This window comes from Gadus macrocephalus, chromosome 11 (genome assembly GCF_031168955.1).
Source record: "Gadus macrocephalus chromosome 11, ASM3116895v1".
Lineage (NCBI taxonomy): Eukaryota > Metazoa > Chordata > Actinopteri > Gadiformes > Gadidae > Gadus > Gadus macrocephalus.
The window spans coordinates 9,448,952-9,465,188 of NC_082392.1; the positions used below are offsets into that span (position 1 = coordinate 9,448,952).

At 43.5% G+C, this 16,237-nt stretch overlaps 1 protein-coding gene and 1 long non-coding RNA gene across 3 annotated transcripts; both read left to right on the forward strand.

Moving 5' to 3' along the window:
• The first annotated feature begins 241 nt into the window (after window positions 1–241).
• gsk3ab (glycogen synthase kinase 3 alpha b) lies at window positions 242–15,344 on the forward strand. 2 transcript variants are annotated; one of them, XR_009527945.1, is made up of 11 exons: window positions 242–607; window positions 5,332–5,519; window positions 5,747–5,830; window positions 6,515–6,625; window positions 7,893–8,023; window positions 8,276–8,480; window positions 8,994–9,089; window positions 11,701–11,887; window positions 12,065–12,142; window positions 12,789–14,763; window positions 14,802–15,344. XR_009527945.1 is itself a non-coding variant. In XM_060064156.1 (10 exons), the coding sequence occupies exons 1-10, from the start codon at window positions 433–435 to the stop codon at window positions 12,854–12,856; spliced, it is 1,323 nt and encodes a 440-aa protein (XP_059920139.1). In that variant the 5' UTR covers window positions 242–432; the 3' UTR covers window positions 12,857–15,344. The 2 variants fall into 2 exon arrangements, 1 of the variants encoding a protein (XP_059920139.1); XM_060064156.1 differs by having other exon boundaries at window positions 12,789–15,344.
• On the forward strand, window positions 618–5,197 carry LOC132467088 (uncharacterized). Its single transcript, XR_009527948.1, has 2 exons — window positions 618–2,682; window positions 2,716–5,197. It is a non-coding gene; the product is annotated as an uncharacterized LOC132467088 (long non-coding RNA).
• Window positions 15,345–16,237: the final 893 nt, after the last annotated feature.

Genomic DNA, 16,237 nt, shown 5'->3' on the forward strand with positions numbered 1-16,237 from the left:
AAGTTATATAGTTATAACTGTATATATATAATATATACAATAACTCGTGTCTCTGATAGTAACACACTTTTTAATTCACTCACAGTCCTGTTTTTTTTGTGTATCGCACTTTTGCAGTGGGTATGGGGTACGATTTTATAAATAATTTGAACTTGTTTACTGCTTGGCCCCTTCAGAATTGGTTGACTACATTATCCATGAGTCAAACCGACGTTCACGTTGTTGTGCGTCAAGTCCCTGTCCGCCTCCCCCCCACCCCCCACCATCACTGCTCCACAGAGGAAGAAAGGGGAGAAGAGTTACCTGTAGAGAACGCTGTGAGTGTAGTTTAATTTGTATCGAATCTTATGATAATAATAGTTTAGGTTCAGTCTGTGCCTGCCTGGCTCTTTATAAGGAGTACCCCCTGCCCCGGCATTAGTTTTCACAAATATGAGCGGCAGTGGGCGGCCCAGGACCAGCTCATTTGCTGAGCCTCCAGGAGCTATCGGAGCTGCTGCACCCAGTGCCGGATCGGCAGTAGCCGGAGGAAGCTCGGCAGGAAAAACTGGGGCTTCACAGGCCAGTGGAAGCAGTTCGACGAGCTTCGGGAATTTGAAACTATCCAGTATGTATGATTTGTTCACTGTAACGATACAAAGTAGATAAAATGTCAGTATCAAATATTGTGTTGTGACCTTAAATGTAGTTTTCAACATTTTATAATGTTGAGGCTGAGCGTTTGCCAACCAACGATCCGTGTGCTACGGTGAAGCTAACGCTAGCTAGCCAGCCTACTCGGCTATAACCAATACTAGTTTGCTAATATAAGTTAGCTAGTGAGATAGTTGGCTAACGATAGCTTGGATGTGTTTTTCGGTAAGGGACGTCTGAGCCCAGAGCTATAGCATACCTTAGCGTTAGCTTCTCGTGTGGACTGGATTATAACACCGTTAACATTCCTGAAAAAATGCTGTACTGTAGCACAAAAACTAACATAAAAGCAAGTTTCGACCTGAAAGTGTAACGATTATGTGGGTCTTGTGACAATTCATACCCAGCCTGCAAGCGATGCAGAAGGGGGTGACCTGAAAACTAACTATAAGGCGTCGTCCCCAACCCAGACATTGCCTTGGAAGCCTTTTCCTAGACATGCTATAGCTGCCATAACGAACCTTCCCCTTACTAGTTATGGAGTTGATTCTGAGTGCGGTTAACCTAAATACCTACACGGTAAAACAACCATAGTTTATGCAAGCTTCAGCGTCCTCCCAACTTTCCAAGTATACTGTCAATCCGTTTATTCTTGATGTGTTAATTCCCAAAACTAGATGCTTGCTTGCTTAATCAAAGAAATGAACTAAAAGCTGAAATGTATTTTGTTCAGGTTTTCCTTTTCAAAATGTACTATATAGCACACACCAGCTGAGGGGCTGGATGTTTAAATTCATGACAGTTTGTTGCCAATGTAACTTTTTAAACTTTAAACAATCATTAGCAAGATACCAAACGTTTTGTTGTAGTTACCCGTGGCCTTTCAACCAGACAACCAAAACAACTTGTTTTATTATTGCTATTGTTCTTCTCCCTCCAATCCCCCTCAAAGGGGAATCTCATGAAAAAATAATTGGAGTCAGGTAGTTAACTTGTCATCTTACAAATCTGACTTGATTGTAAGATGACCACTTTGATCACAGAGCACAGATCTCTCATTCATATTGGTTTCGACCAAACATGTTGCCTGATCTGTAATTGACAAACATAAATTCGGACAGTAGTAGAATACGATAAAAATATGTCTACCTGTCAAATTAATAATAGGCAGACTGGCCGCTGTAGAAAATAAATATGTTAATTGATGTTCTGAACGCTTCATCCACGTCCGCAAATAATTTTTTGTCTGTGGAATATCTTGAATGAAACCGGAAACAAAGTGTAACTCCTCCTCCTGCAGTTTTTTGGTTTCCGGCCCAGAATCTGACGTCTCCCCCAGGAAGTTCTGCTATAACATAGATGAACTGATGGATCCTCATCAGAGATCAATTGATGAGTTGAAGACTTTAACAGGCACTGACCAATTTATTGTAACTTACCAATATGGAAGAATTTGAAATTGTGTTAGTGCGTTTATGGATAGATCGATAATGTTACATGTGATTTCTAGAAAATGCGATGACTTGAAACAGGTGCTGGCCATTTTATAGTAACTGACCGATATTGAAGAATGATTGAAAAATGTTTCAGGAAAGTGGTTGGGTGTTTATGTATATATGGATTGGATTGGATGGATACATTTTTTACTATATATTTTCTTTAACCAGCTTTTTGCCCATCAGCCGAGCCAAACACAGCCTAGAGAGTGGGAGATCCCCCAATACCTTATCCCCGTCCCTGGGTCATAGGCTTGAAGTGTTGGATAGTGGGGGATCTTTAGCACATCATCCTGGTTGGTACAGATCAGTTCAATGTGCATTGATTGGGAAACATGCTGTGTATGTGATAAGGCCCAGGGAGTATTGTATTCTATATACACTCTGATAGATTACACTCTTTAAGTCCAATATGTTGTGTCAATATTAAATGGCATTATTGGAACATATGCATCCATAGCCTTGAGCTCATAAATGATAGTTCATCAATGAGCTGATAATCATTACGATAAACAGGGGATGCCCCTAAACTGTGTGGGGCTCTGGGAAAAGGGTTAGACTCGTTGGGGGGGAAATGTAATAAAAGAGGGAACGCTAAGAGTTTATTTGCAGCCTGAAACGTAATGTTCTAGAGGGAAGGGTCAAGATAAATTGTACACAGGGTAGTTATAGTTCTGCTCCGTCTGCTGTTTGGACAGTGTCAGCTAGCTTAGTGCTGCTTGCAATGCTCACACCTGGATGTGTCCCTAGAAAGTCTAGATATGTATGCAGATGGCAGAATAAAGCCATAAATTGTCACATGCTAGCATTTGCTACTTATTGAGAAGACTACTCGGTCAAAGTTGTGACTTTTGAGTTGCATGTGAGGATGTGTCTCATAGCCTGAGACCCGGATGTAGATTCGGTCACTATTGTCTTTTTCTCAAAATCTTTGTGTTTTTGTTTTCTAATAAACTCACTGACCCATACATGTTAAAACATTTTGGCATTCTCAATGTTTGCTAAAATAGCCATGGCAGTCTGGGCTCCTACAGTAGAGGTTTTTTTTTTGTACAACTGTGTGTAAAAGTCTGTTGGTAGTAAATCATTAATGCCAAATATTAGCTAGGTTTGCACTTTACCATAATTTGTCGTCTCTGAGCAGGGACACGGGTACACACAAAAAACATCTGTTATGGACTAAGAGCTTTCATTAATATGCATCATGTTCTTGACCTCTTTCAGTAAAGATTAATCCTCACTATCAATTCATATTCCGCCACGCCTCCTAGAAACCATTCACCAAAGAAACTGAACACAATATACATCCCGTGACTAAAACAAAAACGGAATCCTGGGCGGGACCTCAATCACTCCCGTCTATCTCTCCCTCCATGTTTCTGCTAGACGTGAGGTTTGCGTTAACTTCCACAAAAACCAAAGCACCTCTCTCGCAGCTGGTCAGAGTGCTCATCTTTACATTCATTATTCAAAGGACTATCATGCCATGGCAGCTCTATATTTAATGCAGTCCCCTCTGCCTCAACTTGTTGAAAAAGATTGAAGAAGAGTGATGCTGAGGAGCTGCAATGGCAACAGCATCCTGCGGTGACTTGCACTACTAATGTTGTCCAACGTTAGGACATGAACGTTTATGAGGAGGCAGGTTCAGAGATGGGACTGTGTATTATATCCACTATTTCTTAAATGAATGCTGTTGGTAGGACGTGGGAAAGTGATTTTTTAGTCTTTGTATTATTCCGTTTTTATTGTCTAGGGCCGGCCAGGATAAAGGTTGTGACCTCACTTGTATAACTCTTGATTGATTTGGAGAGAACCTTGGAGCTTAGTGCATGAGCTATTAGTCTTGGTCATTTAAAAAAAAAATCCCACTATCATTTCAGAATTACAGTCATGATTCCTGTCAGTAATAAAAAGAAAGCCGGCAGATAGTGCATTACCAATTTGCTTAATACAGATTACAAATAGGGCAACTGATAAAGAAAATGCCTTCAAACCATTGAATGTGTTCAGTTTATAACTTTTTGTTTCAGTCAGCAGGCACCATTCAAAGTGCCTACACTGTGGCATTAACGTAAATGGATTCTGCTGGTGAACTAGATGCTATCGGGCAAAGCGACTATAGCGTCTTGTTGTAACAGGCGGATGGACTATGGGCGAACATTAGGGTGTGCTGCCACTACTGTCCATGCCGTCACACCACAGGCTCTGACAAGCTGCTTGGCAAGGGCCCGCCTCTCTGCTCCTCCACCACCAACCCCAACCCTCAGTGACGCGTGTCAGATCATTCCCAATCCTCCACATTTGTGGGCAACACACCAAACTCCCAGACATGTCGAGCTACTGTATGGCGCTAACTGGAACTGTCGCTCACTGTTAAATCCGGAGCACGGATCATACCTGCCACAAGGTCGAACATAAGTGCAGACAGGGATCCTGTTTCACTGCTCAAAAACACACCCTTTTCTTTCTTCCTTCCTTCCCTTCCTATGCAGTCATCTCTGAAGTGCCTTGCCTGCCGCCTTTTGCTATAATCCACGTAATTACCTCACGACGCCCTCGTCTTAACACAGTGGCTGCTGCATGATGAAGCTATTGGAATGGGGCTGCTGGAGGCCGCGTCAGAGTTCAAGGGTGCAGAGCCTAGCTCGGGCCCAGATCGAGCCGGCGAGTGGGTTTTCTCCCCAGAGGCGGCAGGGTGAAGTGCTGTGGGAAGAATCAGGCGCTTATTACCAGCTGCAGGGCTGTGACTGTCGAGGAGCTGCTGTTGCTGCTGAGGTCACTGTCACTGGGATGAAATGAGAAGCGCTTGTTGCTGTTGTTTAGAGCCTCCTTCCCCCCGGGGACATTGTTAAAAAAAAAAGCCTGCCACCACTGGTCCACACAAGACAACAAGAAGAGTTTGAAAAGAGTTTGAATTTCCCCAAAATAATTATGTGGTAAAACATCCATGACAGTGCTGCATGCCTGAGTTTCTTCAAAGTGGGTTTTAGTTCATGCCCTTAAAAGTCCCACAATTGTGGATCAGAGGGTTTCTATTGCAACCAGCGAGAATCAGAAAGTTGTTGGAACAAATTTCCTAAGAACAAAACCACATGAACAAAATACGTAAGAGGTGTAATTATGAGGCCCATACTGTAACCCAAGGGGAAAATTCTTTGAGCGTTTTAACCGTGTTTGTGTTTACACCTTCTTTCAACAGGAGACAGTGGCAAGGTGACAACAGTGGTAGCCACCCCTGGCCAAGGTCCGGATCGCCCACAGGAAGTGTCCTACACTGACATCAAAGTCATTGGCAATGGCTCCTTCGGCGTCGTCTACCAGGCCCGCCTCATCGACAGCCAGGAAATGGTGGCCATTAAGAAGGTTCTCCAAGACAAGCGTTTTAAGGTAGGTCAGACGAGCCTGGTCACTTTGGATGTTTACAGCACACTGGAAGTTCTGGAGGGACCTGCTTACCAAGCAGTTTCTTTCACCCACTACGCTGGAGGTTAATGCAAATGACTCCGGTTATAAAAAGGAAAGATCTTGTGAGCAAGGAATACTCATACTCTGTTTTCTTTCATGTTCTCTCCTTGGCTTCGCTGCCCCCCCCCCTTTTCTCCCGGTGGCTCTAGAACCGGGAACTACAGATCATGAGGAAGTTGGACCACTGCAACATCGTCCGGCTACGGTACTTCTTCTACTCCAGCGGAGAGAAGGTGTGTTTGGGCTGACTCATTATGGCTAGGGCCTGGAAGTGGGGGGGAGACACACCCGGTCTGTGACTCACAATTGTGATTCATAACATCGCCACACTGAGTTCATAATCACTTTAAGTTGATAGTGAAAATTTGTAGCCCTCTGTGTAATGTTGGTTTGTGATGAGTGTTTTATTTGGTCATTTACTTTTAATGAAACTCTCCCTCTCAATCCCTAAACTCTGTTAGAAAAGAATTTCTGTATATCTACCAAACTTGCTGGGCCTAATAAGCTACATTGTGTGACGCAAGGGTCTGATTGTTACTGATAGGCGACCTATGTGCAATATGCAGCTTTAGCTTAAATGAATGTCTGTCAGTCTGTCTAAGTTAGCCGTGTACTCTCCAAAGGAAAATGATTACGCTAGCAATAAAAGAAGATAATTAATAATGTGTATACATATTTCAGCACTCGCAAATAAAATATAATATATACACCAAATCATGTGCTGTCGTGGTCTGAAGTGGAAATGGCAGAGCTGGATTGGGGTTGTGTGTAATGTCAGAGCACTGGTAGTCGCTCTGTTGCCCGTTTTAACCAGGGATTGGTGACAACGTATCATTATATACTATATTAATGCATGGTGTACTTCTGTATTCTCTGAACACTATTGACTGCCTGTTGTTGCTTCCCCCACCGTCCAGAAAGATGAAGTATATCTGAACCTGGTGCTGGACTTCGTCCCGGAGACGGTGTACAGAGTGGCCCGGCATTTCAACAAAGCCAAGACCACCATCCCAATTATCTACGTCAAGGTAGGCAGGCTGATCTGGTGGGCTGTGTTTACCTTCAGGTTGCTCCTCGGCAGTATTGGCCTCTGTTGTAAACCGTGTGTGAGGTCGCTCTCTAATGCGTGGAACTCTTTGATGCACTCAAGTTGCTCTTGAAGGGAGATCAATAGAGACTGGAAGGAACACGGTTCATTCTTGGCCTAAAGTTGTAGTAAATGGTCAAAGTATGCCCTTTTTTTCCATCTTTTTTTTTTGTCAAAAGCTCACTGTTCTAGGATTATGAAAGCCACGTGGTTCCATGATACTTAGTTTGTAATACTTCGAAAGGGTGGTCGTCGTGTGCGTTTCGATGGACACGTGCATGGCTGTTTACTACGCTTGCAGCAGAGGAGAGGACATTTAGGCTGTCGCATGGTCCATTTCCCCGCATCAGCCTTCTGTTACCCTGTGATGTTGATATGCACTGACCCCCCCCAGCCCCCTCCTCCCCGCCTTTGCCTGCACCGTCCTTTGATCTCCCACGAGCGCTGTTCCCTTGGCCTTGGGGTTTCATTACAGTGGGCCTAGAGATACTCCTCCCTTCCCCACTGATCCCTTAACCCCCACTCCCCCCTGCTATACTCCCCACCCCCTCCGGTTGCCTCCCTGTTTCTCCAAAAAGTTTGTAATGGGTGCCTGCTGTCACCTGGGTTTGGTGGTGTGGGGGATAATGGTGGTGTTGATGGTGATGATGGTGAAATGATTTGTTACCAGGATGCCCTACCTTCTCTCTACCACAGACTAACGATACGACTGTATAGTTAACTTTGAACATTTTGGGTCTTTTATTTTGACTCACAACAATGAATCTTCATTTGGGAGATCATTGTATTTTCATCCATCCTGGATATTCCTTTTTTAGAAGCCAACCACGCGATGTGACAACATTGTTTATAGTAAATGACGAGGCATTTGCATCGTGTTGCATTGATACACTCGCAGCCTATTAGTATTTGTTTGATGGTTATAAATCTGTCACAATTAATTTATTTTTTATAGTTAATGTGGTAATGGACCTCAGGATTGAAATTTCCATTTCTTCAAATGACCATTACTACAAACTCTGGTCTGCGCTGAGGTGTTCTAATGCAATCGCCTACCAGAGCAGACCGTGGTTGGCAGCCATTATGGAGCTCCCAACCATGAATGCTCATTTACCTGCCTGGCTTGGCACACCTCATATTTTACCAGCCCTATATAAATTGTTAAACACTGACTGGCTCTCTTCTCCGTGTCCCCCTCCCTCCCTCAGGTATACATGTACCAGCTGTTCCGCAGTCTGGCTTATATCCATTCCCAGGGCGTGTGTCACAGAGACATCAAGCCCCAGAACCTGCTGGTGGACCCGGAGACCGCCATCCTCAAACTCTGTGACTTTGGCAGGTCAGTAGGAGGCCGCGCCCATGGATCTTTCCCTCTCCGCTCCCATCTGGACTTTCCTTGATGGCAGGGCTCTATTTCTGAGTTTCGTGCTGTTGTGTTCTTCTTTGCTGTCAATCTGTCATGACTTGTGTATTCCTTACTCTTTATCTTGACTGTCTCTGTGCATATCTGTCAGACGGTTGAATAATGGATTAAGATTGACATTCCTCACCCCCCGGCGCCCCTTCCTCCTCCTCCTCTTCCTCCTCACAGTGCCAAGCAGCTAGTCCGCGGCGAGCCCAACGTGTCCTATATCTGCTCACGGTATTACCGCGCCCCCGAGCTCATCTTCGGCGCCACCGACTACACATCCAACATCGACATCTGGTCCGCCGGCTGCGTGCTAGCAGAGCTGCTGCTGGGACAGCCCATCTTCCCCGGGGACAGCGGGGTGGACCAGCTCGTGGAGATCATCAAGGTGGGTCTGGAGGGCTGGGGACACATGCATCCCTGTAGGGAGCTGCTGGGTAGTCATTTGGCCAAACTTATTTATTTTTAGTGTCCGGGGGGCGGGGTGGGGGGTGGGGGGGCTTAATAGTTAATGTCACTGTTGGAGAAATATACACACTCATCTCATATGCTGCTCCCTATGTCTGGAGGTTGAACTGTGGTCGGCAGCAGTTAAACTGCTGCCGAGTTCCTGAACCTAAATCTTTAGCCCATCTCTCAACCGCACACAAAGTTGTACAGAAAAATCTATGTACGAACTCCATATCTATATGTTCACATTATATTTATCCACCTGACAACAGTAGAGCAACACGAACAAAATAATGCAAAATGAAAATTGATATTAAAATGATTGGTGCCATTACTAGAATAGTTTTTTCAGCATAATTTCTCAAGCTCTATATTTTGTGCAGGTGTAAACAACTTTGAATTGCAAATATCCGCTATGCACCATCCTACCGCTCCTTCATTTTATTTCCAGGTGCTTGGGACTCCGACGAGAGAGCAGATTCGAGAAATGAACCCGAATTATACAGAGTTCAAATTCCCACAGATCAAAGCACATCCCTGGACTAAGGTACTTCCCCTTTCTGGAGTCAGGACTTCTGTTGACTTGCAAGGCGCATAAGCTTGTAACCTTGTGCAGCCTAGTGCTTTGATCCACTGATTATGGCAGCTTATTTCCATGGCCACCTGTTGGTCAGCTGTATTGCATTTAATGCAGAGCTAAACCTGAAATATTTTTCGAAATTTTATAATTTAGTTATTTGATTAACTTTCAGTAAGACGGGTCATAATAGGGTGTGTGAATATCTAAAAGACGCAGGATTTCCGGATTACTTAGTTGGCTAAAGTCTAGAGCTTAAAGGACTTTGCTGGTTGCTAAGACCCCAGGTTGATTTGTGGATCTTGTCTGATGAGTTTCAAATCAGCCATGATTTCAGTTCAACTCAACCGCTTTGGCAGTGTTAACACGTTCCTAAATTGGCTAGTTGGCGAGCTATTGACATCCATCCAATTCCATCTGTGATTGTATCTATGTCGTGTCCGACCCAAGTACGGGCATACAAACGGCCCCGTCTAGGTGAGTTCTTCTATAGTGCCCTCAAATTAACAAATCCACTGGTTCGAAGAGGCACCCAGTTATAATTCTGTAATTCTATAATTCAATGGTGGGTGCATGTAAGGCTACCAAATTAACGTTGTGGTAAGAATTCAGTAATTCCCTTAGTTCACAATGTCTGACTCGCACACTGGCGGGTTTTATGAAAGAGCAGCATTTGGGGGACCCAGTCCACCAGACTTGTCCGAGTACACTGTGGACAAGAAGGAGATCCGAAGGGCGGAGCGGGATAGATTGAGGAAATATCACAGTGCCTGAAACGCAGCCGCTATCTTCGCTCACATTTCTAACTGCATGCTTCAGTCTTCAAGTCTATGATCATTCACAGTGGGGTATAAAAGCATAGTTTATAATTGTTGTTGTTGTTTTTTTGGTAGAAAACAACCAGTTTGTATACGCTTACTCTTGTTGCACCCAAAAAGAAAAACGCTATAGGAGCTTGAAAAGGGGACGCCGCGAAAGGGGCAAAGTTGAACAACGATCATGGCTCATTACCAAGACATATAGATCCGTCCAACACGTGGGGCAGTGGAGAGCATAGCGGTGAGAGGACTCACGAAAGACGCTCTAAAAAGATGAGTCATAATCCGACGCACAAAGCAGTACATTAAAAGTATCCTGTGTTTTGCAGTGAAGCGCGTCTTCAAAGTAATATTTGGCTAATGATACATTTGTGGCTGGAATACTTTAGATTATAGCAAACAGTCATATCATTCGTGTTGATTATTGTTTTTAAAGATATCCTCTGCTCGGTGAAGGAAATAAGCAGTGCGATTCATTCAGACACTGACTACGTGCCGTCAGTTTAGTTACATGCAGAAATGCCTCTGGTTCTCAGATGAAAGCTAGCATGCATATGAGGGAGAGTAATAACTGATGACATGCCCACAATGCCTTCAGGGAGTGGATACAAAGTACTACACACACAATGTACCGCGGTTGCACATCGAAGCTACTCCTGGGAAATACGGCTTACCACACACTTGTTCTCAAAGTTTCTTAAAATATAATTGGGAATTGTACCTTTTTACATGGCAGGGTGTTGTGATGCGGTTCCAGTATCTGTTTACCCGGCAACTTGAATGCAAACTAGTAACTTTAAGGTGCAATTCAGTCCAGAGACGATCCAGAAGGTTGATGTTTAGAAAGTATCCAAGCCACTTCAAAGTTTAAGTGTGTCTTGGTAAATTCTCCCTGACGGTTTCCCATCAAATCTTTCCCAGCCTGTTGTCAATGGAAAGCTTGTTGTGATTATTCCCCGGAAAGGTGAATTTTCTCTGCTACCTCTATTTACATTAACTGCTCCCTCAAGGGAGCTCCATACATCCAAACGCAGCGGACATGAACTAGCACAAATTAGCATTTGATTTCCTTTTTTTTTTCAACTGCTTTCTTTTTAAATGTTAAATTTCGCCTTCCTGGTCTGATAGACACATTCAGAACCGCTCTGTCGTTACCAGGTGACCTGCTTCTTGATTTGCATGTGAAGAAATTTTAAATACTCATTATTACACTTTTGTATTATCTGTAAAGTAGCACAATGTCAACTGTGTTTCTTAGGTTACAATCCCACAGCCCGAGAACATAAACCATTTTCTGTCTCCAAAAATGTATTGATATAATTTCTCTTACTAGACTATCGACTTGAAATGACTATTTAAGAGACAACTAAGATCTTCAGTCTGCGGCATTATTGTTCTGAATTCAAAATCACTAAAACCTTCTTCTGGGGGACAATGCTTCCAGGCCCCCGACCTTGGTTATGTTACACATGTCTTCTTCACATCCTGAGAGTTTTAATTAGGTCCGTATTGTCCTGGATTCTTTGCAAACTGCCTGAATCCTTTTTCATTTTCTTTTACAACTTGAGATCAAGACATGTATGTTGGCCAAACTAAATGTTTTTGAGGGTTGACATTCAGCATTCATAGGTATTTCATGAATAAAGTCAATGGTGTTTTCCCCCTAATTCATGCACGCGTTCAAGCCCTACACTAAAAGGAGGTCAGAGGACACGGTCCTCCCAGCAGCATCTTCTCATGTCCACCTGTCCCCTCTTGTGAAGGTGTTTAAGCCCCGCACCCCGCCTGAAGCCATCTCGCTATGCTCCCGCCTGCTGGAGTACACGCCGGTCACCAGGCTGTCCCCGCTGGAGGCCTGCGCGCACGCCTTCTTCGACGAGCTGCGCCAGCCCAGCACCCGCCTGCCCAGCGGTCGAGACCTGCCCCTGCTCTTCAACTTCAGCCCCGTCGGTAAGGGACCCCCTGCCTAGCCGCGCTCCTCCTCCTTCTCCTCCTGCCTTGACCTTAGGGAACGTTGACCGGGTCCTATGTAGGGGGCAGGGTCTGTGAGCTCGTGTCATATTAGTGGTTTGTGTTTGGTTTGTTTATTGATATGTTTTTTTTTTTTTTTGTCCTTTGGTTTTATAGAGCTGTCTATTCAGCCCCAGCTGAACTCAACACTCATTCCACCTCATGCTCGCGCACAGACGTCACCTGCCTCACATGGTATGTATGAAAGATACCCTACTCCTTGTCCTACAACATTACTATGTTTGATATTGGTATTGAGTTTTATTTTCAGTAGTGGTGTTGATATTTTGAAATACTGCCATTTATAGATCCGGATTCATTGTGAAACCAATATTTCATGGGGGAAGAAGGATAGCCATTTTGTGGCAGATTTTCAATTAGTTAAGACCTTAGTTTCTATAAGCCTGACATCACCAGACCAATTCGCACACGCGTATTGGTCTGGAACCCTTAGTTTTATATCTCTACGGGGCGTTATTAACTGCGTCAGACCAAAATACCTTGACACTATTCTATAGACCTACAACGAATCAGTGGGGTGTATTGTGTGTGATACATCACTCGGAGCCATCTTGGTAGTATTTGAATTTGCCTCAACGGCGCTCTCAAAAGGACCCTCTGTTCAGTCAACCTCTTAAACCCACCACATATTAGATGAATGGCTGTGATTAGCCCAACCTGGCCACGGTTTGCTTGAAGTCTCTCTGAACGGGAGAGGAGCCAGTTGTATGCCTGGGTGAATAAAAAATAAATGTGGATTTGTCTTGATCCCAGGCCACCGTTCTATGTGAATACTGGTGATTTAGGATGACCGACGTGTGCATTTCTGTTTCCCCTGCAGAGGGCAGTGTCTCCGACAGTCCTGCTCTACCCAGCTCAGCACCTGGATCCATCAACAACAGCACCTGAGCCTCCCTAATCACGCTGCCTGCCCCCCTTCTCTGGTCTTCCCTCCTTCGTCTTTCCTCTCCTCCTCCACTCTGACCCCTCTCCTCCTCTCCCCCTCCCCTCCGGGCTCCGTACCGCTCAAGAATATCCACTCACACAGCACACTCAACGTTTTTCTCTAATCCCTAGATGTCAACAGTCTCTGGTGAAAATGGATGATTCAGTGGCGTTGGCCTTAAGGAGAGTCTAGGTGTTTTAAAGTCCTCAAATTAACCATTATCCAGGTTATTGTAGGTAGGGATTTTATGCCTTGTGCGATACTTGTCTAGCCTGTTGGAATGAGGAAGAGAAAAAAATGTGGGGCCAGGGGGTAGCAATGCTAATCTCTGTGCACATATTTGTATATCCAAAAGTAGGGAATCTCTGTATTTTATTTGACCACAATTGACTTTTATCAACTTTTATCAACTGTTATTTATTCAAATTAGATGATTTTACGTGAATGTGAATGGGCCTTGATTGGCCTGAGTATGGGAGATACGGGCCATGTTTGAGAGGTGAGTGATATCGACAATCATCCTAGGTAGAATTGAGGTTTCACTGTGGCGTTGTGGAGTTTGTTCAGGTGTTCCCTCTGCTGAATGGTGAATGAAAGAGAACATGGAAAAGGATAGGTGTTTTAAAATACATGGTTTTATCCTGATTTAATACCCAGTGGTAAACGGCTTTGCTGGTGGCCGCTGCAGTGTTTCGACGAGGGGAGACTCAAGGTCTTAAAACGGTGTCCCACCGGAAGAGCGAGCCTGAGTCTATTGAACAAACCCTTTCTTTCTTCTAAACGTCTTAATAATTATTTTTAGGGAAATGCAAGGATTAATGAGGCACCGGTATTGACGGCAGTTTTGGTAAACCCATCCATCGTCCGGAGTGGAGGCAGTGAGACCCAGAGACCCTTGCTCTTCAACCCGTGCACAGACTTGTTGCAATGGGGGAAAGTGACGTATTACAATTATCTACTTGTGACAAGCAGTACTACATTTGTCGCTCCTATTAGGCTTCCACCTTGTCCCAATTTTTTTTTGTTTAGCTTATATAATTTCTTATAACTACACACCCCACCCCAAAAGAAAAATACTGCACCGCTACCTCGGGAGCAGTACTTAACCTTCACACCGCCACAGATATGCATGTTTACCCAAGATGATCAATAAGCTCCACTGGCAGATATTAGTCTGATCAGAAACATATGCCGCCCCCTTCTCAGAAAAATGCTACGCCACCATTTCTAGGAGCCTTCCCCCCTCTCATTCCTCCTACGTCCTTCTTTCCCCCTCTTTCTGTCACTGCTAAACTGTAAATATCAAGTACCTTTTATTTTGTTATTATTATATTGTATTTTTTGGTTTTGTTTCCTCTAATAGACAGGAGCCTGGCTCTCTATTCTCAGTCTCAGTCTGTAAATAAGATTTCATTTCTGTCCCTGGTTTAGGAGAGGAAACGGAACAAAAATGTTTCTCTCAATTTTATTCTCTCTCCCTCCATTTCTATATTTCGGCCCTCGCTCGCCCCCTCCTCAGCCCCTCCACTGAAATGTTTTCATAATCGTTTATATTTATTGTATAGTATTCGGCGGGGTGTTTTTTTTGTTTTATTTTAATGGTCAACCAGAGGTAGGTTGGGCTTTAGTTTAATTGTATTTGTTTTTAGTCCAACATTGTCACATGTAAATGTTCCAACATCCAAGATACTGTACTTTAGATCCAGACATTGGAGTGTCCTTCCAGTTCATGGTTGTGTGTGTGTATGTATATATTTATATGTACACACGGGTACACCTGCTAGCCTATAGGCGCAGCTATAGGTCTCTGTCTAACTTCAATGTGAAGGGAATGTTTAATGCCATGGGTCCATAGGGTTGTGGTGGTGGTGTTGGGGAGCAAGACAGGGTCATCACACTAGGGATGAGCCCTGGCGCCAAGACAGGGTCATCACACTAGGGATGAGCCCTGGCGCCATTGCTGTGACTGGGGGATCTGGGGGGGGGGGCAGAAACAAATGATTGTCTTGTGACTTGAACCATCTCCTCGTCTGACTGACCCCCTCCTTCTCTGTTCTCAGTACGAGTATGACTGCAAATGGGAGGCTGTGTTACTTTGTTGTGCGAGTCTGACAAACAATAGGTGACTGATGGCGTGTGGATGGTCGTGTGTGTGGATGTTTAAGTAAACTGAGGGGACATACTTCATGCCCTTGATGTCATTTTTTTTTCTCCACAAAAGAGGAATGATTTAACCTTCATTTAATTCCCCAACCCGCCCCATCTGTAAAATGTTGATTTTAATTTGTTGTGATCCTGCTTTATTTTCATTGCCCTTTGCGGAGGGTAAAAAGTCATAGTTGGGAACAGAACGGTTGTACAAAGGAGATGATGGAAAGAGCAATGGGGGGAGAGAGACTTTTTTTGTTTGTTGGTATAAATAATTAAACTCATTAAAGTGATGAAACTGTCCGTGGTTCCGGTCCTTGACTGAATATAAAACGCAAACATTCACTCAACTTTTAGGAATTTTTGATAGTCATCATATGGCAATATGTGTTCCAGAGCACGATTTTATTTCCTTTTAGGTAAGGAAAAATATGTTTACCCTCTTTGTAAAAATAGCTATGTCCATAAATGATGAACATGATCTGTTCTTATAGAAATTGTATTTTAAAAATATTTTCTATTTTATGCAGTAACTTTGGTAACCCATGTGTGAATTGGCAGCAAACAGAATCCCATCATCTAAACATTTTTTTTTTCTTAGGTGTTGAATGAAAATTAGAAGCATTACTAGTCCATCTTTTGAACAGAGCAATTAATTTCCTTTTGTAAAAGAGGAATCTCAACATGAAAACTTTAAAAATTGGATGCAGTTTCATGGTCCATCATTCAACCTTTATTGGCTTGAATTTATGTGAAAATGTGTCAGGCCTACATCTTGAAAAATGACTTCATCATATATCTAATTAGGGAAATCCTATTAAAAATATTGTGTAGGTGTATTATTTGCATCACAATATACGAATTGTATCTACACATCAGAAGATGACCTGTCCCAATAATAAATGATTCATCCCACTGCAAAGTGCAGGTAGAAAATAGTATGAAGAAATACATATTGTTAAAAACATTGTGCAATTAAAAATGAGACTATAGAGAAAGTAGACGGCCAGAGAGTGAGATGGCAGTTGGACTCAATCACTCAACTGCAACAAAAATAATACCAACTTCATCTTACCTCTATCCCATTTCAAACTATCTAATCATCTCTACCTTGTCCTACTGCTAAGATAAAGACGGCCAAGGTTGAATAATGTTATTCTGCGGATATGCTGTGCAGCCCCCCCAGTTTATGTGGA